The sequence below is a fragment of the Lagenorhynchus albirostris genome, chromosome 4, assembly GCF_949774975.1.
Source record: "Lagenorhynchus albirostris chromosome 4, mLagAlb1.1, whole genome shotgun sequence".
Lineage (NCBI taxonomy): Eukaryota > Metazoa > Chordata > Mammalia > Artiodactyla > Delphinidae > Lagenorhynchus > Lagenorhynchus albirostris.
The window spans coordinates 83,891,849-83,919,761 of NC_083098.1; the positions used below are offsets into that span (position 1 = coordinate 83,891,849).

Here is a 27,913-nt window from a genome sequence, read left to right on the forward strand (position 1 = left end):
GTGGGATCCTCCCGGACCTGGGCTCGAACCCGTGTCCCCTGCATTGGCAGGTGGATTCTTAACCACTGCGCCACCAGGGCAGCCCACAACTCTGAATTTTTTTTTTGGTACGCGGGACTCTCACTGTTGTGGCCTCTCCCGTTGCGGAGCACAGGCTCAGCGGCCATGGCTCACGGGCCCAGCCGCTCCGCGGCATGTGGGATCTTCCCGGACCGGGGCACGAACCCGCGTCCCCTGCGTCGGCGGGCGGACTCTCAACCACTGCGCCACCAGGGAAGCCCACAACTCTGAATCTTCAGTGAAGCTTTCTACATAATTAGAAACGAGCAGTGACACCAGAGAAAGGTCTAAGTCTTAAAAACCGGATTGTCAGCGGTTTTCACATGTCCACGAAGCAGAGGGGTCTGAATTTAATGAGGCATTTCTATAGCTTGGCAGATCCTTAGCCTGACTGCAAAAGTGGTATTTGTGTGACCCAGGCCTGTCAGTTTGCTGGATGACAAATCAGTTTGACGACAGAATCAGTGTGATAGAGCTTTATGGTGGTAGTTCTTTGTGTTGAAAAATAAAATTGATAGGTTTTCCACCAAATTAAATGAGTAGTTTGGTAACAAAAAAACACTACCTTGGACCTTTGAAAAATGTTGCGCAGTTCTCAGTCTTGACAGCCTTGACAGGAAGAGCCAGATCAAGACATCAAGGCCATGCTGGGTGTGGAGGTGCTACTATTTAATTAGTACCTCCCATGGGTAAGTGTATAATCTGTTTAAAACTCCAAGATAGACTCGATCAGTAATTCTCAACAGGGAGCAATTCTGCCCCCCAGGAGACAGTTTTGGTTGTCACGCATGGAGGGGGTGTGGGCATGTAGAGGGTAGAGGGCAGAGATGCTATGAAACATCCTACAGTGCACAGGACAGCCCCCCAAAACAAAGAATTATCACACCCAAAATGGCAGTAGGGAATGAAGTTCAGAAACTTTGGATTAAATGATACCCAAGGTTCCTTTGCAGCTCAAGTTCTGGGATTTTAAGATATTAGATTATGTACGTGAAAGAATTTTATGAGTTGCCAAACACTGTACTATAAATTCAAGCTACTGTTATGATACAAGCCATCGCTGCTCTCCTCCTCCTCTCCGGTATCTGTCTGGCAGTCATCCTTTCTGTTCTGAGCCAGATCCCTCAAAGGTGTAGGTCAAAAGAGCCAAGATAAGGGGTGAAACTAGAAGTCCCTCCTACTGCTTGTTCAGAGTTTGAGAAAATCCAGTAGACAGATGTGGCCAAATTTGCAGGTTCATTGTTTTCAGCATTATCCCATTAACCTGTTGAGAAAAAGTATACGTGTGTAATGCTTATTTAAAGGGAACCGGATAGCCGATTCTTAACGGGTATTTATGTGCTGCCAAAGCCCCATAGAAAATTCCCCCACGCCACCTCTCTGGAGTGGGTGGTGCTACCCCTCTCCTGGTACACAGCCAGAGTCCTTGGGAACCCACAGCCAAATGCCTTCTTTTCAGGGATGTGCTGATAGAAATGCCTGGGAAAAGTGAGCCTCTTGGCTTTCATCTGTTTATCAGTCATTCACTGAATGATGCGCCTTGCCGTAACAAAATCTGTACAAGCATCAATACAACTTAAGCAACAATACAATTAACTCTTCTCAGATTAGCCAGGACCCGACAGAAGGAATGGCCCAGAATGTCATTATTCTAGTGCCTCTTTATCCTTCCAGAATTTTCCCTAAATAAAAGAGAGTCATGGGAGGATTTTTGTGTCTCCCAAGGATCGTGCCTTCAAATAGCACAAGGTTGCCGGCTGAGATAGAAAAAAAAAAGAGAGAGAGAGACCAGGCTTCAGTCTTCAGCTTACTGTGTGGGACCCCAGGTAAATTCCAAGTGTTCTGCCTCTAGTTTGAGCAGGACTTCTTTTACACGTTCAGACTGAGGTAACAGAAATGTCCCCATGCCAGAGGCCGGCTTGGTGGTGGGAGTGTGCTCTCTGCTGTTTACTCTAATGGGTGGTGGTAACTTGACACATGAGCAGTAAGATAACCACTCAGCGTGAGGCCAAATCTTGGAAAGTTTTTGCAGGAGCTGGTCTTCGATTCTGTTCCCCCTGATGTGTGGCACTAAATGTCATTTGATCTTGGAACCAATACTCTGAAATGGGTGCTATTACTAGCACTATCTTAGAGATGTAGACATGAAGCCTCATGTGACATGGCGAGTAAGTGGCACATTCATGATCTGAACTCCTATTTCTTCAACTCCAAAGTCTTTGCTCTTAACCAGAATGGCTTATGTTTTATTATATCTACACATTGTGTATATGAGGTCATGCCTAAGAAGTGACTATTAGTAAAGACAAACATTTTATGGTATTAATAAGGGGACGTTAAGAATAGAACTCTAACTGCAAACAGAGATAGAATTACCTCTTGGATAAATACATTCTAAAACCTTCTACTGGATTAAATTCCATCTAGTGCTGGAAGACACTGCTCACCACTGAATATTAACTTCAAATTGCAGTGTGTCCGTTGGTCAGCGAATAAAACTCTTCCAAGAATTCCAGTTCCAAATTGCCTATTAAACACACACACACACACACACACACACACACACAACACACACCTGTGAACCAAAGCTCACTGGTAGTTTGCATAATTCTAGAGTAAACTCATGCTCATTTTTGATCCTAAGACTGGTTGGTAAACACTGGAAATATTTCCCAGTACAGTGTTTACAGTGTTATCCCTTGCCCTCTAAAATGTCCCACTTCAGGGAATTCCCTCGCGGTCCAGTGGTTAAGACTCCACGCTTCCACTGCTGGGGGCCCGGGTTCAATCCCTGGTGGGGGAACTAAGATCCCGCAGGCCCCGCAGTGCAGCCAAAAAAAAAAAAGTCCACTTCAAAGTTAAAATCTTACTGAAATGTACTCTAAACTGGTACTACGGGAATTCAGATCCTTGATGATTTCTAGTTTAAGTCTGAGTTAACCCCAAAATGTTACGTTACCCCAACAAGCTCAAACTCAACCTAAAATAAAGACAACAAAAATTCTAGCTAATAGTTCAGAATAATAATAGCTTGATTTGAAAGTATATTCTCCTCTGTTTTACATGCCAAACTGTGAATAAATGATTTGTTTTGAATATACTGCCATGTTTGTTTAATGCAAGCAGCCTTCAATGAAGACTAATGCGTTTTTAGTGTGTGCGAGCTCGGCTCTGTGTTGGGAGGGTCCTGCCTCAGGGGATCTGGCATCCTTGTGAACGACTGCACCATTTGCATCCAATGCAGCAAGTCTCTTCAGGTTCTTTCTGAAGAGCCTCTTGCAAACTGCTGTAGCCAAGGGTTAGGTGAGAAACAGGCTTACACTTGGACGCCTGAGCCACATCACCAAGGGAGAATCACACTGCCAGACAGCTTACCTGCAGTGAACAGAATCTGGGAGGCTCTGATATGCCAGTCTACACCAGAACTCACAAGCTAGGCTTCTCATTCTGACTGGTTTAAAGTTGGCTGGGGTAATACCTCTTGCTTATTTCCCTATAAACACAAGAATCCTACATAGGGGTAAGAGTCCTACCTCAAGTTCATATATCTTTTTCTTTTTCTAAGTTCAGATTTCTTATGCTGACATTTCTTGAGCACTTGGTGCTAGGTTCAGCACTCAGAGCTTTGCATGGATCATTTCAGCCCAATGGTGAGAGTTAACTTAGTGCAGCTGTGGTACAGACTCTAAGCCACACTGTGGGTTCAAGGTAAGCTCCGTGAGGATGAGGTCCACAGGCATCTGGCACATAGTAGGTGCTCAGTAAATATTTGCAGAATGAATGAGTAAATGAACACAAACTCTTCTGTGTTTGTGTCACTTTTAAAATCTTAAGAAATTGTTCACATAAAAGTGTTAGGAGCTGAGCCAACAATCTTTACCAGATGTCTCTTCTTCTAGGCCTCACAAATTTGACCATGTAGTTAAATGGAAAACAGCTTAGAATGAGGGTGGGAAGGCAGCTCAAGAAGACTCTTTAAAATATGTTAGAACTTAAAACTTCATCCTGAAATTAAGTCACTGCTCAGCATAGGAAACAGAGGGGAAAGTGACTGTAATACTTAGCAATAGGAATCTCTGTTACTTAGTCTCATTGATGTTCTCTGCACATCTCCTAGAGCAGAGGTTGGCAAACTTTTACGGTACCTGACCAGAGAGTAAACATTTTTTTTTTTTTTTTTTGCGGTACGCGGGCCTGTCACTGTTGTGGCCTCTCCCACTGCGGAGCGCAGGCTCAGCGGCCACGGCTCGCGGGCCCAGCCATTCCGCGGCATGTGGGATCCTCCCGGACCGGGGCACGAACCCGTTTCCCCTGCATCGGCGGGCAGACTCTCAACCACTGCACCACTAGGGAAGCCCGAGAGTAAACATTTTAGCCTTTATGGGCCATGCAATCTCTGTCTGAACTAGTCAGCCCCACCACTGTACTGCAAAAGCAACCATCTTCAAAAAAAAAAAAAAAAACGAGTATGTATGTGTTCCAATAAAATTTTATTTACAAAAACAAATGGCAGGCTATATCTGGCCCATGGCACAGTTTACCAAGCCCTGGTCTAAAGCATGTCTAATTGTCTTAAGTTTTCTGTTTCATCTCTGACAGAAGGATCATACGGCTAATGCCGTATAGTTCCCCCTTTTTAAGGCATTAAATAAACCATATATCTTTCACATATCTATGCCTTTGGCCTTGAAAACTCATTGAACAGCACACCATGTAATTTATTTAACTGTGGTATATTATCTTATAAAGACGAGAAGAATGGAGTTCGTAGCCCATAAGGTTTTATTGAATGTACCATTTTTTTTTTTTTTTTTTTTTTTTTTTGTGGTACGCAGGCCTCTTACCGTTGTGGCCTCTCCCGTCGCAGAGCACAGGCTCCGGACGCACAGGCTCATGGGCCCAGCCACTTCAAGGCATGTGGGATCTTCCCGGACCGGGGCACGAACCCGCGTCCCCTGCATTCGCAGGCGGACTCTCAACCACTGCGCCACCAGGGAAGCCCGAATGTACCATTTTTAAATGGCCTCTAATGAAATCCTAATTTTATGGAATCTTTTAATTCTTTTTGCATCTCTGAGCTTTCTCACTCTTTTTTTTTTTTTTTAGTGTGTGTGTGTGTGTTAAAATATACATAACAAAGTTAACCGTTTTACCTGTTTTTAAGTGTCCAGTTCAGTGGCATTGAGTACATTCACATTGGTGTGCAGCCATAACCACCAGCCATCTCTAGAACTTTCTCATCATCCTTCACTGAAACTCCATAAACACTAATTCCCCATTCTCCCTCCCTCCAGCTCCTGGCAACCACCATTCTACTTTCTATCTCTATGACTTTGACTGTTTAGGTACTTCATCTAAGTGGAATCATATAATATTTGTCCTTTTGTGTCTGGCTTATTTCACTTAGGATGTCTTCATGGTTCATCCATGCTGCAGCATATGTGAGAATTTCCTTCCTTTTTAAGGCTGAATAGTATTCCACTGAGTATACATGCCACATTTTGTTTGTCCATTCATGTGTCAATGGACTTTTGGGTTGTTTCTACCTTTTGGCTACTGTGAATAATATTGTTATGATCATTGGTGTACAAATATCTGTTTGAGTCCCAGTTTTCAGTTCTTTTGGTTATATACCCAGTAGTGGAATTGGTGGATCGTATGATAATTGTTACGTTTTTGAGGAACCACAATACAGTTTTCCATAGTAGCTGCACCATTTTACATTCCCACCAGCAATGCACAAGGGTTACAATTTTTCTACATTCTTGCCAACGCTTATTTTGGTTTTTTGTTAGTTTCTATGTTTGGTTGGTTATAATAGGCATGCTAGTGGATGCAAAGTGGTATCTCATTGTGGTTCTCAGTTGTTTTTATGCTAGTGTTTGTAGTTAGTGTAAAAAATAGTTCTTTTAAACACTACATTAATTTATATCTCATGCAAATTTTATATATATATATTCACATATATGTGCATTTATTCCTCTCCTAATGCCAAAATTATGTGAGATGGCTTCCAAGGACATGAAAACAGTAAGATGAATAATATACATAGCTAAATTCATGGCACTGGGGATATAGAAGACTAAAAAAAATGAACCAATAGCCACGATTAAATGAACCTGAGAGTGTGTTGTGATGTCCTATACAATTACAAAACTAAAGTGACAAAGTCAATCCTGAACTTGTTAGTGGCCAAAGAAAAAAGGGAAAGGGGGCCAGTAACATGATTCACTTATTCCAGATGATGAAAGCGCAGGAAAAAAAGGCTTTTCTTGGCTCGCAGATATAGGAAAATAAGCTATAACTATTTTAAAAGAGATGATATGTTACTGAAAGCAGCAGAATTTTTGGTGAAATTAATGGGGCTGGAATTGGGAATGACTCCTCTAGCCTGACTGTTATACAACTTTTTTTGTGTTAAATGGTAGTTTCAAAGTACAATTTTAGGGAAATAAAAAGTCAACTCCACATCTCTCAGGAGAGCGATAAGGACTATTCCTTTGGACTTTAGTCACTGTTTTATGTAGGACAACTATGTAAGATCTTGAATTCCCTCATATATGTTTATATATGTACCTGGCATTTGCTTCCCAGGTCACAGATTATAAATGCATATGTGTTTGTACAGATAATCTTCTTAAGAATATATCCTTATCTTCCTTTTGGAAGGAGGGAAAGATCTTCATGTTCAAATTTGATATTGAAATTTCTGCTTCAACTTGAAACTACAGGAACTGATGTATATTTTCAAATTTATACCAGAAAAAAGGCTTCATGATAACTGGATATGTTGCCAAACCAGCCTTCAAGCAATTGAAGAGCAAAGCAAATTAAAAATAAGAATAGAAGCCGTATCAAACAGATGTTTTTAAAGAACTGAGAAAGTGTCAAAATTACTCTAAAACTGAAAGAATTGGTCTGAAGTTTTACCCAGAAGTTTGGATGAAGAATAATAACTGACATTTCTTGAGCATTTACAATGTTCCAGGCATAGTTCAAAGTGCTTTGTATGTATTAATTCACTTCTCTAAACTCAACAAAGTTAATACTACTGTCATCATTCCCATTTTATAGATAGGGAAACTGAGGCATGGGGTAGCTGAATATCCTTGCTCCAGGTCATACAACTAGGAAGTGTTAGAGCTAGGATTCACACACAACCACGCATTCTGGCTCCAGTGGCCAGTCGCTGACCCACTAAACTGCAGGGGTCCCCAGCCTCTGAGGTACCGGTCCCTGGCCTGTTAGGAACCTGGCCACACAGCAGGAGGTGAGCGGCGGGTGGGCGAGCGAAGCTTCATGTGTATTTACAGCTGCCCCCATAGTTCACATTACCACCTGAGCTCCTCCTCCTATCAGCATTATGGTGAGTTGTATAATTATTTCATTATATATCACAATGTAATAATAATAGAAATAAAGTGTACCATAAATGTAATGCGCTTGAATCATCCAGGAACCATCCCCCACCCCCACCCCATCCGTGGAAAAATTGTCTTCCACGAACTTGGTCCCTGTCGCCAAAAAGGTTGGGGACCACTGCTAAACTGTACTGCCCCTTGATGTTACAGCAAATGAACCAAAGAAGTATTGGTTGGCCAATGGGCAAATATCTTCTGTTGTGTCCCTATATTTTCTTTTGTTTTGTTTTGTTTTCTTTAAATGATCAAACTTACCTTAATTATCCTTGAAATTTCCCTTAATATCCTTATGTAGAATTCCCAGTAGGAAATTTTTTTTTTAACATCTTTATTGGAGTATAATTGCTTTACATGTATCCCCATATCTCCTCCCTCTTGCGTCTCCCTCCCACCCTCCCTATCCCACCCCTCTAGGTGGTCACAAAGCACCTAGCTGATCTCCCTGTGCTATGCGGCTGCTTCCCACTAGCTATCTATTTTACGTTTGGTAGTATATATAAGTCCATGCCACTCTCTCACTTCGTCCCAGCTTACCCTTCCCCCTCGCCATGTCCTCAAGTCCATTCCCTACGTCTCCGTCTTTATTCCTGCCTGCCCCTAGGTTCTTCAGAACCTTTTTTTTTTTTTTAGATTCCATATATATCTGTTGGCATATGGTATTTATTTTTCTCTTTCTGACTTACTTTACTCTGTATGACAGTTGCTAGGTCCATCCACCTCACTACAAATAACTCAATTTCGTTTCTTTTTATGACTAATATTCCATTGTATATATGTGCTACATCTTCTTTATCCATTCACCTGTCGATGGACGCTTAGGTTGCCTCCATGTCCTGGTTATTGCAAATAGTGCTGCAGTGAACATTGGGGTGCATGTGTCTTTTTGAATTATGGTTTTCTCTGGGTATATGCCCAGGAGTGGGATTGCTGGGTCATATGGTAGTTCTATTTTTAGTTTTTTAAGGAATGTCCATACTGTTCTCCATAGTGACTGTATCAATTTACATTCCCACCAACAGTGCAAGAGGGTTCCCTTTTCTCCACACCCTCTCCAGCATTTGTTGTTTGTAGATTTTTTGATGACGGTCATTCTGTCTGGTGTGAGGTTATACCTCATTGTAGTTTTGATTTGCATTTCTCTAATGATTAGTGATGTTGAGCATCCTTTCATGTGTTTGTTGGCAATCTGTATATCCTCTTTGGAGAAATGTCTATTTAGGTCTTCTGCCCATTTTTGGATTGGGTTGTTTGTTTTTTTAAATATTGAGCTGCATGAGCTGCTTGTAAATTTTGGAGATTAATCCTTTGTCAGTTGCTTCATTTGCAAATATCATCTCCCCCCCTCCCCTTCTGAGGGTTGTCTGTTCGTCTTATTCACAGTTTCCTTTGCTGTGCAAAAGCTGTTAAGTTTCATTAGGTCCCATTTGTTTATTTTTGTTTCCGTTTCTCTAGGAGGTGGGTCAAAAAGGATCTTGCTGTGATTTATGTCATAGAGTGTTCTGCCTATGTTTCCCTCTAAGAGTTTTATAGTGTCTGGCCTCGTAAATTTTTTTAAATGATAAAAAATGGAAAAAATTTAGTTGAATGATGAAACCTTATTCAGCTATTATAAATTATGTTTTCACAGTTTTAAGAGTGTGGAAGAATGCTTTTAAAATGAAGTAAAGCAGCAGGATGTAAATTTGTTGGAAGCCCAGCTCCACCTCTCCCACCCTCCAAAAGAAAGAAAGATGGGAAAGTTTAATTGTGGCTATCACTGGGTAGGAGAATTAGGAATAACTTTTTTTCTTATTTTTCTTAATTTCCATAGAATTTACTTGAATACTATCACAGACCAAAAAAATGAACTAAACTTCATTTTTTAAAAAGCTAATCAGAGCTGTTCTCTACAAACGCAAAATACGAAGCTCCTAGTGATAATCTCACTGCATAACGTAAAATCATTTCCATGAGCCCTATGCTATAGGAGTGAAGGTGGCATGATTTAGACTTGCACTGGTGTAGCTATTTAATTTTAAAGTAAAATGAAAAATTCTGCAATAGTCGCATCTCCAGTATTCAGTAGCCACAAGTGGCTAGTGACAGGTTTTCCATCATCACAGAAAGTTCTGTTGCTCAGCACTGGTTTCAAAGAAAGAACATGGAATCTGGAGCCATACGCCTTGAAATCAAGTCCTGATATGAGCTGATACTTGCTGTGTGAAATGAGCAATTTACTCAACCTCTCTGAGCCTATTTCCCCATAGACATTTGGGATTAATGATAATATCACTTCCCATGAAAGGAGATTAAGAAGATCAAATAAGATAATGCATGTGACAGTTCTCTGAAAACTATAGTGTAGTTTAACAGGTTGTTGCTGCTTCAGAAGTCCCCCAGCCTGAACTTAATCTAGCTCTTTGTGCACTGATTCCAAATCCATGAATGATTCATACCAAGAATTTTGCAAATAGGGAACAACACCGTAAAAATCAGACTTACCAGCTCTTAGCACAGTTCCCAGGACAAGTCCTTGGTAATGTGGGTGTTCCATTTCTTCCTTGTAAAAAGCTTCCACACACAGCTCTGTATCTTCAGTAACACCTCCTCGGTTTTTTCCTTAACAATATAAACACATTGCCCTCCTTCCATTCCTAAATGAAAAAGGCTGTCTTAAAAAAGAAAGCAAAGAGGTTTTGTCTGTCAACGAAATAAAGGGGGTAAAATGCTGTAACTAAAAGGAAGTCAGTCTGACTTGACAGTGCAGGAATTAAGCAAAAGATGTTGCCAACTGCTGCAAGAACGTGAAGTTTTCCCCAACAATGACAGCAGGTTCTCTATGGTTCAAAGCTATTGGGTTACTGACTAAGCGGAAGTACTTGCTCATTCTGATTTTTTTTCCCCGAGTCACTTCTGGTTTTTCCTGCAAAACACCTTGCCCAATTGAGACAATTTTAGGGCTGCTGCATATCTAGAGTGGTCTCCATCTTATTTCTCATTCAACCCCCTGATAGTTAAGCGTGAGTCTTGCTTGTATGGCTTTGAAGAAGAAAGAAAGAAAAAAAAAAAAAAAGTCAAGTTCTGACTCAACTCGGTAAAGATTCCACACTCACCCCCTCCCTCCTGCCTCCCCCAGGTTTCCGCCGGGCTTGGATGCCTTTGACATTATGACCGCAGAGGATTCCACCGCAGCCATGAGCAGCGAGTCGGCCGCTGGGTCCTCCGCCAAGGTGCCCGAGGGCGTGGCGGGCGCGCCCAACGAGGCGGCGCTTCTGGCGCTGATGGAGCGCACGGGCTACAGCATGGTGCAGGAGAACGGGCAGCGCAAGTACGGCGGCCCGCCGCCCGGCTGGGAAGGTCCGCACCCGCAGCGCGGCTGCGAGGTCTTCGTGGGCAAGATCCCGCGCGACGTGTACGAGGACGAGCTGGTGCCCGTGTTCGAGGTAGTGGGCCGCATCTACGAGCTGCGCCTCATGATGGACTTCGACGGCAAGAACCGCGGCTACGCCTTCGTCATGTACTGCCACAAGCACGAGGCCAAGCGCGCCGTGCGTGAGCTCAACAACTACGAGATCCGCCCCGGCCGCCTGCTCGGCGTGTGCTGCAGCGTGGACAACTGCCGCCTCTTCATCGGCGGCATCCCCAAGATGAAGAAGCGCGAGGAGATCCTGGAGGAGATCGCCAAGGTCACGGAGGGCGTGCTCGACGTGATCGTCTACGCCAGCGCGGCCGACAAGATGAAGAACCGCGGCTTCGCCTTCGTCGAGTACGAGAGCCACCGCGCCGCCGCCATGGCGCGCCGCAAGCTCATGCCCGGCCGCATCCAGCTTTGGGGCCACCAGATCGCCGTGGACTGGGCCGAGCCTGAGATCGACGTGGACGAGGACGTAATGGAGACCGTGAAGATCCTCTACGTGCGGAACCTCATGATCGAGACCACCGAGGACACCATCAAAAAGAGCTTCGGCCAGTTCAACCCGGGCTGCGTGGAGCGCGTCAAGAAGATCCGCGACTACGCCTTCGTGCACTTTGCCAGCCGCGAGGACGCCGTGCACGCCATGAACAACCTCAACGGCACCGAGCTGGAGGGCTCGTGCCTCGAGGTGACGCTGGCCAAGCCCGTGGACAAGGAGCAGTACTCCCGCTACCAGAAGGCGGCCAAGGGTGGCGGCGCAGCCGAGGCGGCAATGGTGCAGCAGCCCAGCTACGTGTACTCCTGCGACCCCTACACGCTGGCCTACTATGGCTACCCTTACAACGCGCTCATTGGGCCCAACAGGGACTACTTCGTGAAAGGTTAGTGGGGACTCCTTGCCTGGGTAGGCCCAGGGATCCGCGTCTGCCGGGCGGGCGGCGTCGGGGGTGTGGTGGCTGTCATTTACCGAGCCGGTGGACGGCGACCCCCTTACCCACCCTCGTTTGGGTGTGGGTTCTGGGTTCTGTTCTTTGCTGGAGCTTAAGGCATGCACTTCTACAGCACTGAGAGAAATGCAGATCGTTAGTATGTGTGGGATGAGTGGTAGAATCATGGGCGCATGCAAGCTCTTCCTGCGCTCAGCCTTTCCAGGGCCTACCTACTGTGGGGCTAGTCCGCAAGGCTCTGGGTTCTTAGGTTAAAAACTACGTGTGAAATGAAATCTTTAGAATGTTGGGGATTAGGGGGCACAGTGTTGTCGTTGGGTTTCTTGTTGGGGTTGTTTTGTTGTTTGTAGTCACTGGCTAGCCTGTAATGAAACCAGGCATTACACCGGGAAGCAGAATGCTTAGCCTCTGGGTCCTGTTCTCTGATTAACTGCTTCTGTGACTTAAGTCAGCCCCTCTAACCTCCCGAGGCTTGTTTTCTCACGCATAAAATGAGAAAGGTGACTAGCAGTTCCCCTTCCACAACTAACTTTGTTACAGTCTGTGAACATTTTTATTTATTGGAGTTGCAGTTGCAGTCCTAGGAACTCACCCTTCAAGTTCATCTCTTGCATTAAGCAGACATTTTAGGGTGCACCTAGGCTGGAACAGAAGGTGTGAAGCATCTTCCGGCTCATTGAAGGGCAGAGGTGTAGCCACCTGCAGCTTAGAGCCAGCACAAACACCTAAGTGCCAGGAACCTTGAGCTAAGGTCCGCCTCCTGTACTGTTGCTATTGGTAGCTCATCACGTTTTGTGTTGTTATTATAAGCAGGCAGCATAAGAGGCCGGGGTCGAGGTGCAGCTGGCAACAGAGCCCCAGGGCCCAGGGGTTCCTACCTTGGGGGATATTCTGCTGGCCGTGGTATATATAGCCGATATCATGAAGGAAAAGGAAAACAACAAGAAAAAGGATATGAACTTGTACCGAATTTGGAAATCTCTGCCGTCAATCCAGTTGCCATTAAACCTGGTACAGGTCAGTATAAACTGGCGTGAGAATGGATCTTTTCAGTCTGAACCCCAGCCCTCCCTTTGAAGTGGCTTCCTTGGGTACTTTTATCTGCATATGGGTTCCTCTTCTCAAAGGCAACCGAAGATTAGGCAAGGAATGTGGCCTCCTGGGCCTTCTTATCTAGAACTTAGGGAGATAGTCTAGTGTCTAGTTTTGACCACGTTCCAGTCAAACTTTCCATTAGTGGGTTTTTCAAATGGGCATCACCAGTTGTTAGGCTTTTTTTCAATTAGGCAGATTCTCAACTAGGCAGATTGGGATGGGGTGTGTAGAGATAGAAGAACACGAGTCTCTTCTGTGTCTTCTACCAGCTAACAACTTTCTTCTCCTTACTCAAGCCTATTTCTACCACATGCATCGGAAGCCAGAAGGCGCATTTCTGTGCTAGTTCTGAGAGTTGCTGGGAAGGGTAGAAAATTCCCCTTCAGGAGCAAATAACACTGCTGTCTCTCGTCATGGTCTTAACAAACCAGAATGCCTGGGAGCAGCAGTGAAAGTTTTTGGGGCTGATTTCCAGCTCTCATTTCCGCCTTTTGCTGGATCCGTAGATTGGGGGTAGGGGCACTCAAGTAATTCAAGCCAGGGACCTTGAACTTTGCTTCCACCCTCCACAAACCAGGCCCCACTAACCAGTTTTCCAACATTGTTAGTGCTCGTTGGCCTAATGTGAAACAGGTCTTTCTGATCCTAACCTGCAAGGAGCTTTATTTAACTCCACAGTGTGAACATAGCACAGACTCCCTATTTACACACACCACACAAGCCCACACATGGGAGATTCTTCCCTGATCCTCCTCCAGACCTTTTCCCAGTCTCATGGAGGGTAGATTGAAGAACTCTTTGAGAACATCCTCACTTGGAAGCTCAGCCTCTCTGACTTTCTGTTGGCTGAGGTCTGCACTCCTTCTCCTGGCTGAAACAGACTCAAGGGAGCTGTGCGAGTGGAGCGTAGGTTGGCATTGGCCACATAGAGCTTACAAAGCATTTTCCCAGTAGAGCTTCCTTTTGAAGTAATCCGGTGATTTTTTTTTTTTTTTTTAATGCCTGTGAAAAAATACTGCAATTTCTGCAGTAAGTGACTCCTTAGACTGGATTTCCTTATAAATGCCATTGGTGCTTTAAGCAGTGTAAAACAGATCCTGTTTCTCCCTGTAATTCCATAAAGCAGAGCCTGGACACAAGACTTGTCACTTCTACTTGTTGGGAAAGGGACTCCTGTTGGCATTAGCTTAAGACTTAACTAGAGAAAAGAGCTCTTAAACAACCTTTAAGCATATAGTTGTGTTCTGGGGCATGTAGTAGCTGACAGCCAGAATAATCCAGAGTTGCTTAGTACAACTCAAATATAGCTCAAACTTATAACCCTTTCTGGGCCCTATCCCCGTGACCTCTATTTCTGATTAATCCAGAAATTTAGAACTATGTATTTTAGGAGGAACACCAGGGCAGTAGTGAAGTATCTGGGCACAAGATCACATGGATGGAAAGGCAAGTAAAAGATTTGGTTAAGATTTTAGGTATATTTTGGGCTTCCCTGGTGGCGCAGTGGTTGAGAGTCCACCTGCCGATGCAGGGGACACGGGTTTGTGCCCCGGTCCAGGAAGATCCCACATGCCGCGGAGCGGCTGGGCCCGTGAGCCATGGCCACTGAGCCTGCGCGTCCGGAGCCTGTGCTCCACAACGGGAGAGGCCACAGCGGTGAGAGGCCCGCGTACCGCAAAAAAAAAAAAAAAAAAAAGATTTTAGGTATATTTTATTGAATGGCTGTATCGTTGTTTAGCCCACAGTCATTTCTCTTTACCTTATATCGTCAGCTTTTATTAGAAGAAATTACTTACAGTTGGAGAAAAAACATAAGTGAGAGGTTCCTTTGTGTATGCATTTCAATATTCTTGCTCTTCCTTGCAACACACACATACCACACACTCACGCAAACTCCCCCACATCAGGGCTAGTATTTTTTTTTCTTTTTACCTCTCCTTATCATACATTGACATTCAATAACCGCTGTCTGTTTGAATCTCTGGTTGAAATGAGCCCTTTGGACTTGACTCACAGAAACATGTCTTTGAATTGGCAGGTACCACCAAAAAAAGCAGTCACTCTACTGCTTTGCTATTATGACTGGCCATTAGAAAATTAGGGAATTTTCCGTTTTTTATTATGTATTTTTCCTTGAGTCAGTAATATTGAAATCTGAAATGTGGGGTGGGGAGGATGTACACAGACCTCTGAGTTCTCAAAATGAAACCCTCAACAGCACCAGCTTTTTAAAACGTGGTGAAAGTGAAAAGGGCAGCGGGTCTGGTAACGAATTAGATGAGTGATAAGGAACCAGCAGCCTCCTTCTCACACTCTTGGGCCTCAAGCCTCTGCTCTCACTTCTTTTTTTTTTTTTTTTTTTTTTTTTTTTGCGGTACGCGGGCCTCTCACTGTTGTGACCTCTCCCGTTGCGGAGCACAGGCTCCGGACGCGCAGGCTCAGCGGCCATGGCTCACGGGCCCAGCCGCTCCACGGCATGTGGGATCTTCCCAGACCGGGGCACGAACCCGTGTCCCCTGCATCGGCAGGCGGACTCTCAACCACTGTGCCACCAGGGAAGGCCCTGCTCTCACTTCTTATTCTGAGACTGTTTTCTCAGAATTAGAAGGCCCTTTCTTGCTCTGTAGAACCTCAAGAGTAAGAGTCAAAATGCGATTTTCTGTTAGAAGCAGTAGGAAATGTGGGTGCAGAAACCTAACTCTAAGCTTTCCTTCCCTGATGATCTGTGGGGAGACCCCATTGGTACCCATGTGTTTCCTTTTGAAAGTCAAGTCAAGGGGAGGAGGGGTACCTGCCACCTCCTCTCTCTTCCTCTTGGGTAGCACCTGTACTGAGGGAGCATTAGTTAGCAGGGAGAGCCCTTGGCTGCTAAACTTGGTTTTTAAAAATATTGAGAAAGTGATGGACCTCCTTCAGTGACTGGATGACTGACCTGTGTTTCCTTCTTACTTCTCTTGCAGTGGCCATCCCTGCCATCGGGGCCCAGTATTCCATGTTTCAGGCAGCTCCGGCTCCTAAAATGATTGAAGATGGTAAAATCCACACAATGGAGCACATGATCAGCCCCATCGCTGTGCAGCCAGACCCAGCCAGCGCCGCCGCGGCCGCGGCCGCCGCCGTCATCCCTGCCGTGTCCACGCCACCACCTTTCCAGGTAGGGTTCTTACTGCGGTCGTTGCGTTTGTGTGAGGCCTCATGTGTCGTGGATTCATTTAATACTCCACAGGAGAATTTACTGTGTGCCTAGCTCTCTGTTAGAACTATGGGACTGGATGACAGACAAATTTTGTAAGATAAATCATGGCAGGACAGAAAAAATTTTAGTAATAATTGTACTACCCCAATATCGTCACTGTATTAAAGATGGGAAGCAATATGCAGAAATGGCATGTGTAATTTTTCACAGTGTCATAATATTATACATACTATTTTTTTTTATGATACTGGATAATTTTTAACTCATGTTCTTATTGTTAAGGAGCTGACACACAAAATCCCAGGAGATAGTTCACGTTTTCCCATTCCAGATTATAGTTCAGTGAAGAGTTATTTAAAGTTCTGCTGCTCCCTCACTCCCTTCCTCCCTCTCTGTATCAGTAGATACATATGTATACATGTATACATATATATACGTGTGGCTGTAGAGAGAGAAATGCCTAGAGAAATATCTATAGAGATAAAGATACATGAAACTTTACAAAATCTGCCTTTACTCCTCTCTTACAACCATATCCAACTATTCCCATATCTCCTCCCAATCCAGTCTTACTATTCCATCCTCCTTCCCCACCTCTACTTACTCATAGTGTTCTCCTCTCTGTGGTTTCTTCTCTAGAATCTTTCCCATCCACATCTCACCTTGGAAATCATGTCTCCCATACTTCTCATTACCTACAGTATTACTTGGCATTTGACTGCCAGTGTGTTCTATCTCCCCAATTAAAACGAAGTTCTTCCAGAACAAGAGTTACGTCTTATATTGCTTTATATCTGCAATGTGTAGCACACAGGGAATACCTATGTGATATATCATTCATCCAGACAGAAAAATAATCTCGTTGAAGCTCTCCTTTCTGAGGCAGTGCATCTCAACTACCTTATCAATCAACAAGCATATTAAAAACTCAGGCCGGGGATGTCTTTTATCTAATTGAGTAAGAATTATCCAGGGGACATGTTTATATTGATAAAACAGAGATTCTTAGATTCAAAGCCCAGAAGATTCCAGTTCAGCAGAACTGGGCTGGGGTTCTAGAATCCATATTTTGTCCCAGCTCCTCAGTGATGCCGAAACAGAGCCAGACTGTGAACCCTCACAGTAGCCTGCTGTTTGCTTGCTGTTGCCCACTCTGAGCCCCAGTCTTTTTTTTTTTTTGCGGTATGCGGGCCTCTCACTGTTGTGGCCTCTCCCGTTGTGGAGCACAGGCTCCGGACACGCAGGCTCAGCGGCCATGGCTCGCAGGCCCAGCCGCTCCACGGCACGTGGGATCTTCCCAGACCGGGGCACGAACCCGCGTCCCCTGCATCGGCAGGCAGACTCCCAACCACTGCGCCACCAGGGAAGCCCTGAGCCCCAGTCTTGACTGCACTATTCAGAAAGGGTCAGGCCATGTGAAGTTTATTTATCTATCAATATATCGTCAAGTATTCTTTAACTGCAAAAAGCCAAAAAAAGGCATAGGTTGGAAATGACTCACAAAGTAGTTATTCCTGTGGCCTGACTATAAATATATACAGTAACCTACAGGCGTTACTTTGTGGAATTCTGCTAATAATTTCTAATTCGTCTTTACTAAGAAACTCGTGAACTTTCGTCTTTGCTGCATGGTCACAGTTCTGGTGGACCCCAAGTTCCAGGCTTCATGATCACATTCTGGAATGCAGACTGTTTCTATCTTATGTCAGTCTGCACTGGATGCCGCCGTGGGGTCTTTACACGAAGTTGTGGTTTGGGAATCTGTTCAGTGTGCTGTCATTAGCAGTTGATTCCTGTGGAGATCGTTTCCTTCTCCAGTATATTCTGCAGAATGCCAGGAGCTACTTCCTTTGTAACGTGGGAATGGCGTCTTTGAGTGTGTGTGGCCCTGCCACTCTCCCTCAGGTCTAAGTACTCTGTGTCCTGCCTCGAGTTCATTGACCTGGGTTCTCTGACATGTTCAGTCCTCTGCCGCCTCTGTGTTCTCTGCCGCCTCTGTGTTCTCTGCCAAATTGCAGCAGAGGAAGGAGCTTTTTTTTTTTTTAATATTTATTCATTTATTTATTTGGTTGCACTGGATCTTAGTTGCGGCTGGCGGGCTCCTTAGTTGCGGCATGCAAACTCTTAGTTGCAGCATGCATGTGGGATCTAGTTCCCCAACCAGGGATCAAACCCAGGCCCCCTGCCCTGGGAGCACAGAATCCTAACCACTGTGCCACCAGGGAAGTTCCCAAGGAGCATTTTAAGCTCCACGGATTGGTAAATAGAAAACTTTTTGGAGTAGAGCAACACTGGAAATCAGTTCCCAGCATGGCTTCCAGAACCTTCTTGGGGAACACCTTCGGTCTTCCTCCTCTGTTTTGCAGGTGCTCAGGGATGTTCCTGTTTAGCCATTTTATATCCAAAGTTTCATATAGCCTTTGCAAGCAATTAAAAAAACACTTGCAGGTATAGACAATCGTTTTTTCACATTGATTTCTCAAAGTGTTCTCAGTCTTCACAACAAGTCGGTGGTATAGGTAGAGCAAAGATAACCATTCGTTTTTTGAGAGGAGCAAAATTTGAGGCCTTTTTCTCTCCCCGTCCCCAACTCCCTATGCTCAGCCCAACCCCATTGCGCTCACCTGAGCCCAGGTGTTGGGCTGCACTGTAGCACATGGAAAGGTTTTTCTCAGATGTCACCTTCCCTGTGATTCCTTCCCTTTGTGCATTTGTCGTTAAAGAGATGTCCACACATTTGGAAAAGATGGCTTGCTGTCTTGCTGTAAACCACAGTCTTCTCAGTTCCGAAGATTGTCTGCCTGGTCGTAAAGCGTTTCTAATAAGATATTCATTGTGACTGCATTGTAGGAGGCAGGATAATGCAAGGCTAAACGCACAGGCTCCAGAGTCACACATCCCCTTGCTTAAAAGCTATGTCACCGGGACTTCCCTGGTGATGAAGTGGTTAGGATTGCCGTGGAGCAACTAAGCCCAGGCACCACAACTACTAAGCCTGCGCGCTAGAGCCCACGAGCCACAACTGCTGAGCCCGTGAGCCACAACTACCGAAACCTGCGTGCCTAGAGCCCGTGCTCTGCAAAAGAGAAGCCACCGCAATGAGAAGCCTGCGCACCACAATGAAGAGTAGCCCCCCGCTCACCACAACTAGAGGAAGCCCGCGCGCAGCAACAAAGACCTAACGCAGCCAAAAATAAACAAAAAATAAATTTATAAATAAAAAGAAATAGGTAAAAAAATATTTTTCAAAGAAAAATAACATACAAATAAGGCACTTAGAATAGTGCCTAGCAGACTATAATCTCTCTGTTATTGTTATCATTTAGTATAATTATTATTTTGGTTACAGTTGAAAGAAATGACTCTTAGGTTATGAAGTTCCTTTGCACATAATTCTGTGATTCTGATTTGCAGGTATTGTAGAGGAATGATAAGTAATTCCTTTATAAAAATCCAGGAAGAATAATTTTTTAAAACCTAATTCTCCATTTCACATATCCTGAATTGTTTATTTTAAAGATACATTAAGACAAGGAGACCACAGCAGCACGTACTAGAGGGCATTCTGTGAAACATAAGGTGCACCAGATGTTTTGTTAAATGTGTGTTTTATTTTACCAAACATCTATCTACTTTTCCATAAAGCAGCTCAGAGAACGAGCTCCGTAGCAAACAGTTCGGGAAATACGGAACCAGTCTTCCCTGCATACTCCTATTTGTTCTGAAAACATAGTATGTTACACTTACAAATGGAGGGAAGGAAGCAGCAGGGACTTTCAGAGCCAGCATGGCATCTGCAGTGAGGCAGCTTCAGTTAGCTTGTCTTTCCCCACTTCCTCCTCGTGTGGAAGTCCCACCTTATTCTTCAGAACCCAGCTCAAATGTCTCCACTTCTGAGATGCTTTCTCTGGCTCCTCAAGTTAGTTGGCTCCTTCTCGAAGCTTCTGCAGCAATTTGTTTATATAGTGGTGTCATATCTTAGGTGGGAGATGGTTGAAGAGATCACATTTGCTGAAAATTGTGTCTGGTCACAATCTTTATAGGTCACAGCTTAAGAAGCTGACCCTTTGGAGATCTGTGTACTTTGTTCCGTAAAGTTGTCACAGACTCTGCTTCTTTCTCTCCGTTCTTGAAACATCATGTTTCTTCAGTTAAGTATGAGTTGAGGCAGCTGGCATGTATTTCAGGAAAAATATTTCTTCTTAGTTACAGTGAGATCAACTGAGTAAAGGGTAGACCTCAACTCCCATCTCTAGCTCACTCTGGGGCATAGGCTGATTGTGTGGAATGGTGGGCAGAAGATTCCAGAGCATTGGAACTTTCCCAGAGCATTCCAATTCCATCAGTGTCACCAGCTGAATTCGAATGAGCCTTGAGGATGCAACTTCACCTTACTTTAATGGCTCCTGCCTCACTCCCTTACAGTTACTGTTTGTCTACCGCTCTGCCTTTCTGCCCTGAGAATGGCAACTTTTGTTTTGTTTTGTTTTTAAATAAATTTATTTATTTTATTTGTGGCTGCGTTGGGTCTTCGTTGCTGCGCGCGGGCTTTCTCTAGTTGCGGCGAGCGGGGGGCTACTCTTCATTGTGGTGCGTGGGCTTCTCATTGCAGTGGCTTCTCTTGTTGTGGAGCATAGGCTCTAGGCGCCTGGGCTTCAGTAGTTGCAGCACGTGGGCTCAGCAGTTGTGGCTCGCCATCTCTAGAGTGCAGGCTCAGTAGTTGTGGCGCACGGGCTTAGTTGCTCTGCGGCATGTGGGATCTTCCCAGACCAGGGCTCGAACCCGAGTCCCCTGCATTGGCAGGCGGATTCTTAACCACTGCACCACCAGGGAAGCCCAAGAATGGTAACTTTCGTTTCTCTGTCTGTTTCTCCTCCAGACTCCTGGGAGTTGAATGAATCAATGAATGAATGGATAAGTAGCTACACATGTTCAGTAAGGGTTCTTTCTCTCCCTCCTCCTCAGGGCCGCCCAATAACTCCAGTGTACACGGTGGCTCCGAACGTTCAGAGAATTCCCGCTGCCGGGATCTACGGGGCCAGTTATGTGCCATTTGCTGCTCCGACCACAGCTACGATCGCCACGCTGCAGAAGAACGCGGCGGCCGCCGTCTACAGCGGGTACGCAGGCTACATACCTCAGGCCTTCCCCGCCGCTGCTATCCAGGTGCCCATCCACGACGTCTACCAGACCTACTGAGATCCACCCACCACGACCACTGAAGGAACACTTTACTATTTATGAAGAAAGAACGTGTTGGGTTAGCACACACGAAACCCGAACGTGAAGAATGTTATCAGATACCATACTGGAATATTTTATATACATGAAGTTTTCACTAGTTTTTTTTAAGACTGTTTTCAATTTAGCAGACCTGTGTTTGTACATTTCTAAGAGGCTTGCAATGGTTTGTGCCTTAAACACCATCTCTTAAAAATTTGTATGCTGTAGTACATTTGTATAGAGGTTTTCGTTTTTGTATTTTTAAGGATATATTTTCAGTATGAAGGTTATTTTCTTAACTTCTGCACTCCAGAGATTTCTATTTTGTAGTACCTTCAATAGTAAATATATCAACTATATATTAAAAAGCACACTTGAGCAGCTAGGGAACTATTTTGAAAAATATATTCAATATTTAAAGATACAAACAATAGTGCTTTAAAAATACTACATAAAACGTTATTTTAAAAGTTATACTGGAAAGTGCAATTTTAAAATGAGTGAAACCTCTATTTCTGCTGGAATTAAAAGTTGACGGGTGTTACTATGTGTTATCCACGACGGTTCTGTTTTTTAAACACTCGACCTCTCCTTAAGCCAACATTGAAAGACTTGTCACACTTCTGAGTCCAAACACTGGAAAGCTCTCTCACCTGCCACCATCACCCTGGGTCCCTGTTCCTTCTCCAAGTGCCTTTGCTCTTAGATAGGTTCTCTCTCCACCCACTAGCCACCCTGTCCCCCTGTTCCCAGACCCACCTTTGTGTTCGGCAAGTCTAGGACAAACGCGTTACTCTGACAGAGAAAACATTGATGACTTTTATACTTCTTTTTGTTGGGGTTTTTTGTTATGGGTTTTTGGTTTTTTGGGGGCATTTGGTTTGGTTGGGAGGTATTTTCAATAGCAGAGTATGTGTAAGCACAAGATTTTAATAGTTTGCATAAGACATCTTTGCATAGCTATTTAATTGTCCAATATACAACTTTCATTCCTTTCCTAATGCTTTTATGTTATTATTTTTGTTTTGAAGTATAAGTTTGTAGAGACAGAGAATGTTATTGTAGACAAGACCCTGAAAGACTCTTGTCGGCAGATATGCTTCTAGTTGCCTTACCATGTTTCATGCGAAATGTCTGTGGTTGTCACGGTGTTGGAAATACTGTTTCTTGAACAGGGCCTCCCTCCGTTGCCATGCAGGTGGCAGGTGAACTGAATTGGGGCATGCACAGCCAGGAGGAGGAGGAGAGACCTGCAGGAGTAACAGATAGTTTGTAAATATCTCCTAATCCTTGTTTTTAGCTGTTTTATGTTGCAGAAGTTCATGGTACCTAGTTGAATGCAAAGTGAAACCATTTTATTTCAATGTTATTGAACAGTTTTGTTTTAGTAGGAAGTAAATGTATCGTTGCAGTGTTTTGTGCCTGGTTAAAGGCCTTTGTTTAGCAGAGTGAATGTAAAATACAGTAAACTGTTAAGATTGTCATCTACTTTAGGAAATACACCAACTTGGAATTTTTCTTTTTAAAGGTTCTATCAAGGAAGTGAGGTGTGCAATAGATGGCACGGCCACAGTTGTGTTTTTATGTCATATTGGAGATTCCATCAAACCTTCTACTCACTGAATTTTGCTGATGGCTGCATTCTTATTGTGGATTAATAATAGGATAGTGCCCTTAGCAAACGTTATTAGTTTTGTTTTACATTTTAAATTAAGAGATTCCCAAATGCCCTCTTCTCCCTCATCTTAGGGTGGGTTGAATTTTTTATATATAAGCAATATTTATTTAACTATTCTATAAAATTATTGAGTGCCTGCGAAGGCCTTTAAACATTCCTAACCTTCCTTTCCATCGTTCTTAAATGACATAAAGTAATTGTGCAATGTTCCTGATTCTGTACCCAGCAAACTGCATCCAAACTCAAATCTGTTGTTATGAGTAATCCAACACAATGCAGTCTGGATTAGATCCCCATCCTTTGACTTTATATGAAAGAAGTACTCTCCTACTCTCCTTCCAGTGAAGGATTCATTATCACAGAGGTTCACTGGATGAGACTGACCCAGGGGTCTTACTGTATTTTACATGTGCCTGTAAATTATTTGCAAAAAAGAAAAAGGAAAAAAATGGTGTCTTAACATGGCAACTACCAAACTACCTTAAAAATAAGTGTTGCTGACATAGCCCGTTAAGTATCAGTGAGCCTCCTACCTACCTATGGTCTGTCTGTTCCTGTTGTTTGAAAAACATTTCACATATGTACACTACTGAGGTAAGTTTGTAACTTGAAATGTGAACTTTTTTTAGGGTTAAGAACAAACTATATAAATGTTTAAAAAAAACCAAACTTTCGAGTTCTCTGTTTTCAAACATGCTAGCAGTTTAGTTGTTATCTTTAGTTGCATTGTATTTGAAAAGCTTTTAAGTTTATTTAGATCTTGCTTCATTTACAATACATTCTTAGGATGTATGTAGTAAATAAAGCTTTCTTTAAAGCAATTTCAAGACCTTATTTTAAATCGTGTTTTTCTTTATACACATTTTTTTTCCTAACAAAATTAGAATAACCCTTACAGCATAGAAGGAACTGACTAATTCATTATTTTCAGCTGGAGAAAATCATATCTTTGATCTGGAATTACTAATGAAGATGAGGCACATAGTAAACATTGTAAATTATCAGTGTCTTCAAACTTGTGCCCAGGTGGTGGAAAGTTGAGCATTCATCTACTACTCAGCATCTGGATTAGAATGGGATGTGGCAAAGCCTGTCACTGTTCTGGGCACTGGTTTGTTTATGATCCCAAGAGCTTTACACTCAGAAATCTACATGGAGGCAGTTGATGTGACCTTGAGTTGTTTGGTGGTCTCATGAAAGTGCTGGGGTAACCTAATGTTGGTCACCGCATTGGAAACCAAAGCCCTCTGTTTCACCTTTTTCACAGCACCCAGCAAGATTAGCAGGGTACTGCCTTTTTCTCTAGAGATCATCACTAACTTCAGGTAGGATCCATCAGCAAAGACAATCAAATGATTCAAGGGAAACTGGTAGGTTGTCAATGGAATTACTTCTAAAAACTGCCCCACGTGGCTTTGCCGTTGATTAAGAATTTTACCTTCTTAGTCTTGAGCAGCCTGGGTCATGGCCTCCCGACCCACATTTCTTAGAATTCTAACTTCCTGCTTCCTCTTAAAAGGAAAAAGCCTCTTTCAGAGGCAGAAGAGGCCAGGGAGCTTCCCAAGATGACAGATCATTAGCCAGTATTTTCTAGGGGAACAAGATCTGCTGACTCCTTCTTGTTCTAGGAGAAGAGTACAGATGCTTTTCAAGTTGCAGAATCAGAGTTTGATTGCTCTTGTCAGAAAAAGAATTAACAGTCTTACAAAATGCATATTACACCTCTGCTAGATGCTGCCCTGCCCGGCTTTGTTCTAGGAGCTGCGGTGACTACAGCATCAACAAAACCAACAAAACCTTGCACACATAGAGCTTACATTCCAGTGGGAGAACACGGACAAAATAAGCAGGTAAATAGTGTGTTGGGTGGGGATAAAAGCTTTGCTTGGGTGATTCATTAGGCTTTTGGCTTCCATTGCCACGGGACCTCACAAGAACTCAGTGAAGTACGCAGAGCAGATGTGTGACCGGCCAAGGTCCCACAGCTGGTAGGAACCAGGGCAGAAATCTGTGCTCAGACTCCAAGTCCCAGACACTTTCGAACAGCAAACACACTGACCCTGGACATGGACAGATTCGGTAGTGCCAACAACCAACTTCACGGTCAACAAAAAGAAAAGGAAAGCTTTTCTCCAAGTGTAGTTTCTTTTAGTGTGTTTCCAAATGCAGCCTCTTTCCTTGGGGGGATGGGAACTGAAGGAAGAATGGCTGAAATGCCTACTTTCAGCCTGGAAGACATAGCACTAGGTGAGCTGCTAAAATTGTCTGGTAGATTTAAGGAATTCGATCTACAGTGCCGTATCAAGGATTATGGAGAGGGCTAAACAAGTATTGTTAAGAAGTCAACTATACCCTTCTGCTTCTTCACTAGGATAGATGCCCCAATTTGTTTTAATTCCAAAAATATCTGTCAAGACAACGTGCATAAGCACTTATTTAGTTGGAAGTCAAAACAGCTAGAAAACAAAGTTCTAATTTTTCTTTTCTCATGAAGGGTAATCCTATGGACAGTCCAACATTTTATTGGGTGCTGTGACATGGCCTACACTGTGCTGGGTATATTTTGTTAACTATAATTGATTCTACTGGCTTGCCAGGCCCTGTTTTAAGGGCATTAGGGTAGTTGACCATTTTCAAGAGATGTATATAGTATATTACATGATATTGGGTTGGCCATAAAGTTCATTCAGGGTTTTCCATAAGATGGTATAGAAAACGCGAACGAACTTTTTGGCCAGCCCAATATTATAAAGTCTTTTGGGCAACCTTTATCTCAGAGTTGGGTGTTTTTTAAAAACGAAATGTGACATTTTGGCATTGCTATTTTGATGAAATCACATTTGGCACAATGACCCTAAAAAAAAAATTATATCTTCATCTTAAAAAAAAATTACTGATAGGATAACAGATGTATTCACTTTATCCTTGCCCAACCACTTCCTTGACACACTCTCCATCTCTTTGACCATCCAAGGTCAAGGACAGGAGTAGGTTTAAATACAGAATGAAACTCAGGAGATGAGTTTTGCTTCAATTCCAAGTTCTAAGCTATCAGATTGGATACAGCCTTTCTTCTCTTTCTCATTAGTTTTCCCTCTCTAGGTGCCCAGTATTCCTCTGTTTCCTAACTCCTCACACCAAAATGTAATTGTCTAAATACTTGTCAAGCACTGTGGCCTGGTAGAACAGGCTGGGCTTACAGTTGGGATGCCTAGGGGCTGAACCTCCAGCTTTGCTCTTTACCAGCTGTGTGACCTTGGAAAAGACGCCTTGCCTCTCTGAGCACCAGTTTCTTAACTGGTAAAACAGAGAGAATAATCCTGACCTCATCAGGTTATTGGGAAAATCAGATGAGTTAATGAATCTTTAAAAAGCCTGGTATGTCAAAGACAAAGTTATTTCCTTTCTCTTCCTCTTTATAAACTGTAGTGTGAATGCGTCCCCACTGTATTAACTCGTTTAAGCCTTTCCATTTGGCACCTTTTTATGCTCTTGTTCACCCATTTTTTTCAATAAACATTTGTTGAATTCCAGCTACGTGCCAGAACAGCATGAGGCACTGGAGAGACAATGATCAACAAAATCGACCCCCTCTGCCCTCCAGAAACTCCCGGGCGTGATAAGGCAGTGTTGCAAGGGCCATGAAATAGGAGGCGCACCCAGGCCTGGGCAAGGGGTTAAGAAGACTTTGGGGAGGAAGTGGCATCTAAGCAAAGAAGGACAGGATGAGTAGGAGGAAGGACAGATGAGCAGGGAGGAGAGGGAAGAGGAAATGCCCAGGCCCAGAAGAAAAAGCGTGGTATAGTCAAGTACCTGAAAGAAGTTCAGTGTGGCAACCTCAAAAAAGGAGGAGAAAGGGTGTGGAGTGGGGAAACACAACCTTTGTTCCCTCCAACACTAAACATGATTGATAGGCCCATATTAACTGTGGAAGGAAGAGATTTGGCCTGCATAACAAGGAAGTAGGAAGAACCCTAAATCATGCCAATTTAGGACTTTGAGTTTCTTTTAGAAAATGGGGGTGCCCCACATTTACCTACACTGAGAGGCTGAGGGCTTGTCTAGCAATCGACAGTATGATGCATCTGAGCACTCCCCTAGCAGGCAACTGCCTCTCTCGGGCCTTCCTGGCCCCAGGTGATGCCCACCAACACTGATCTTTCCATGGGAGAGTTTGTAGGGGCAGCCAAGGCTCTTAGGGTTCCCACCCCTTCCTTCTCTAGATCCAGGTTCCACCTTCTGGGGACTTCCAGCCTTCCTCTCTGGAGTCTTACAGCAGATACAAGCATCGGCCAAGCTCTCCCCACTCTCCCTCGCCACAGGAATGCAGCCTTCTCAGCAAAGGTGATGGAGGCCCGTAGTCCTCCAGGTGACTGTGAGGGTAGACGAGGGTCCCACGTAAAATCTCCAGACACGCACTGGCTTCCTCAACCGGGTTATATATCCTGTGACTCCATTCCACACGGTTATACCCACAATCAAAAGCAACACCAAACCTTGCATTTGCAAGAAATATGACCTTTCCTGAGCTAATTTTTAGCCACCCTTCTTTCTTGGCTTGTTCTACTTTGTTTGGCAAAAATCTTTAATGATTAACCAAACACGAGGCTTAAATAGGCCTTAGTCATTCTGAGGCAGGTAAGACAAGTTGCTGGAGCCCAATTGTTTCTGAGATGACCTTGCTGGGGGCGCTGGGTCAAGACATTTTGAGCTCATGGTACCATGATAACAGTGGGTCATGCCAGTTGCATTCTGCTGGGATTTTTCCTCTACTTTCTCAAGACTTTTATTCCAAACTGTGGTGGCACCAGGGAATGGTATTTCTGTCAGCTTCACCCACACCCCAATTCAAATATGGCCACCGACACTTTCTCAGTCTTACAAAGTCGTATACAAACT

General features: G+C 43.9%; 1 protein-coding gene across 3 annotated transcripts in view; it reads left to right on the forward strand.

Moving 5' to 3' along the window:
* The window catches only part of RBM47 (RNA binding motif protein 47), a 166,237-nt gene extending 142,504 nt beyond the window's left edge, over positions 1-23,733 (forward strand). Inside the window, exons 6-9 of one of the 3 annotated variants that reach the window (XM_060148307.1) lie at positions 10,597-11,756; positions 12,636-12,839; positions 15,878-16,071; positions 21,079-23,733. In XM_060148307.1, the coding sequence (XP_060004290.1) occupies positions 10,597-11,756; positions 12,636-12,839; positions 15,878-16,071; positions 21,079-21,312 (1,792 nt within the window). In that variant the 3' untranslated portion in view covers positions 21,313-23,733. Of the gene's footprint in view, positions 1-10,596; positions 11,757-12,632; positions 12,840-15,877; positions 16,072-21,078 lie in introns of all 3 variants that reach the window. The other 2 variants (XM_060148306.1, XM_060148308.1) reach the window with 2 other exon arrangements.
* The last annotated feature ends 4,180 nt before the right edge of the window (positions 23,734-27,913 follow it).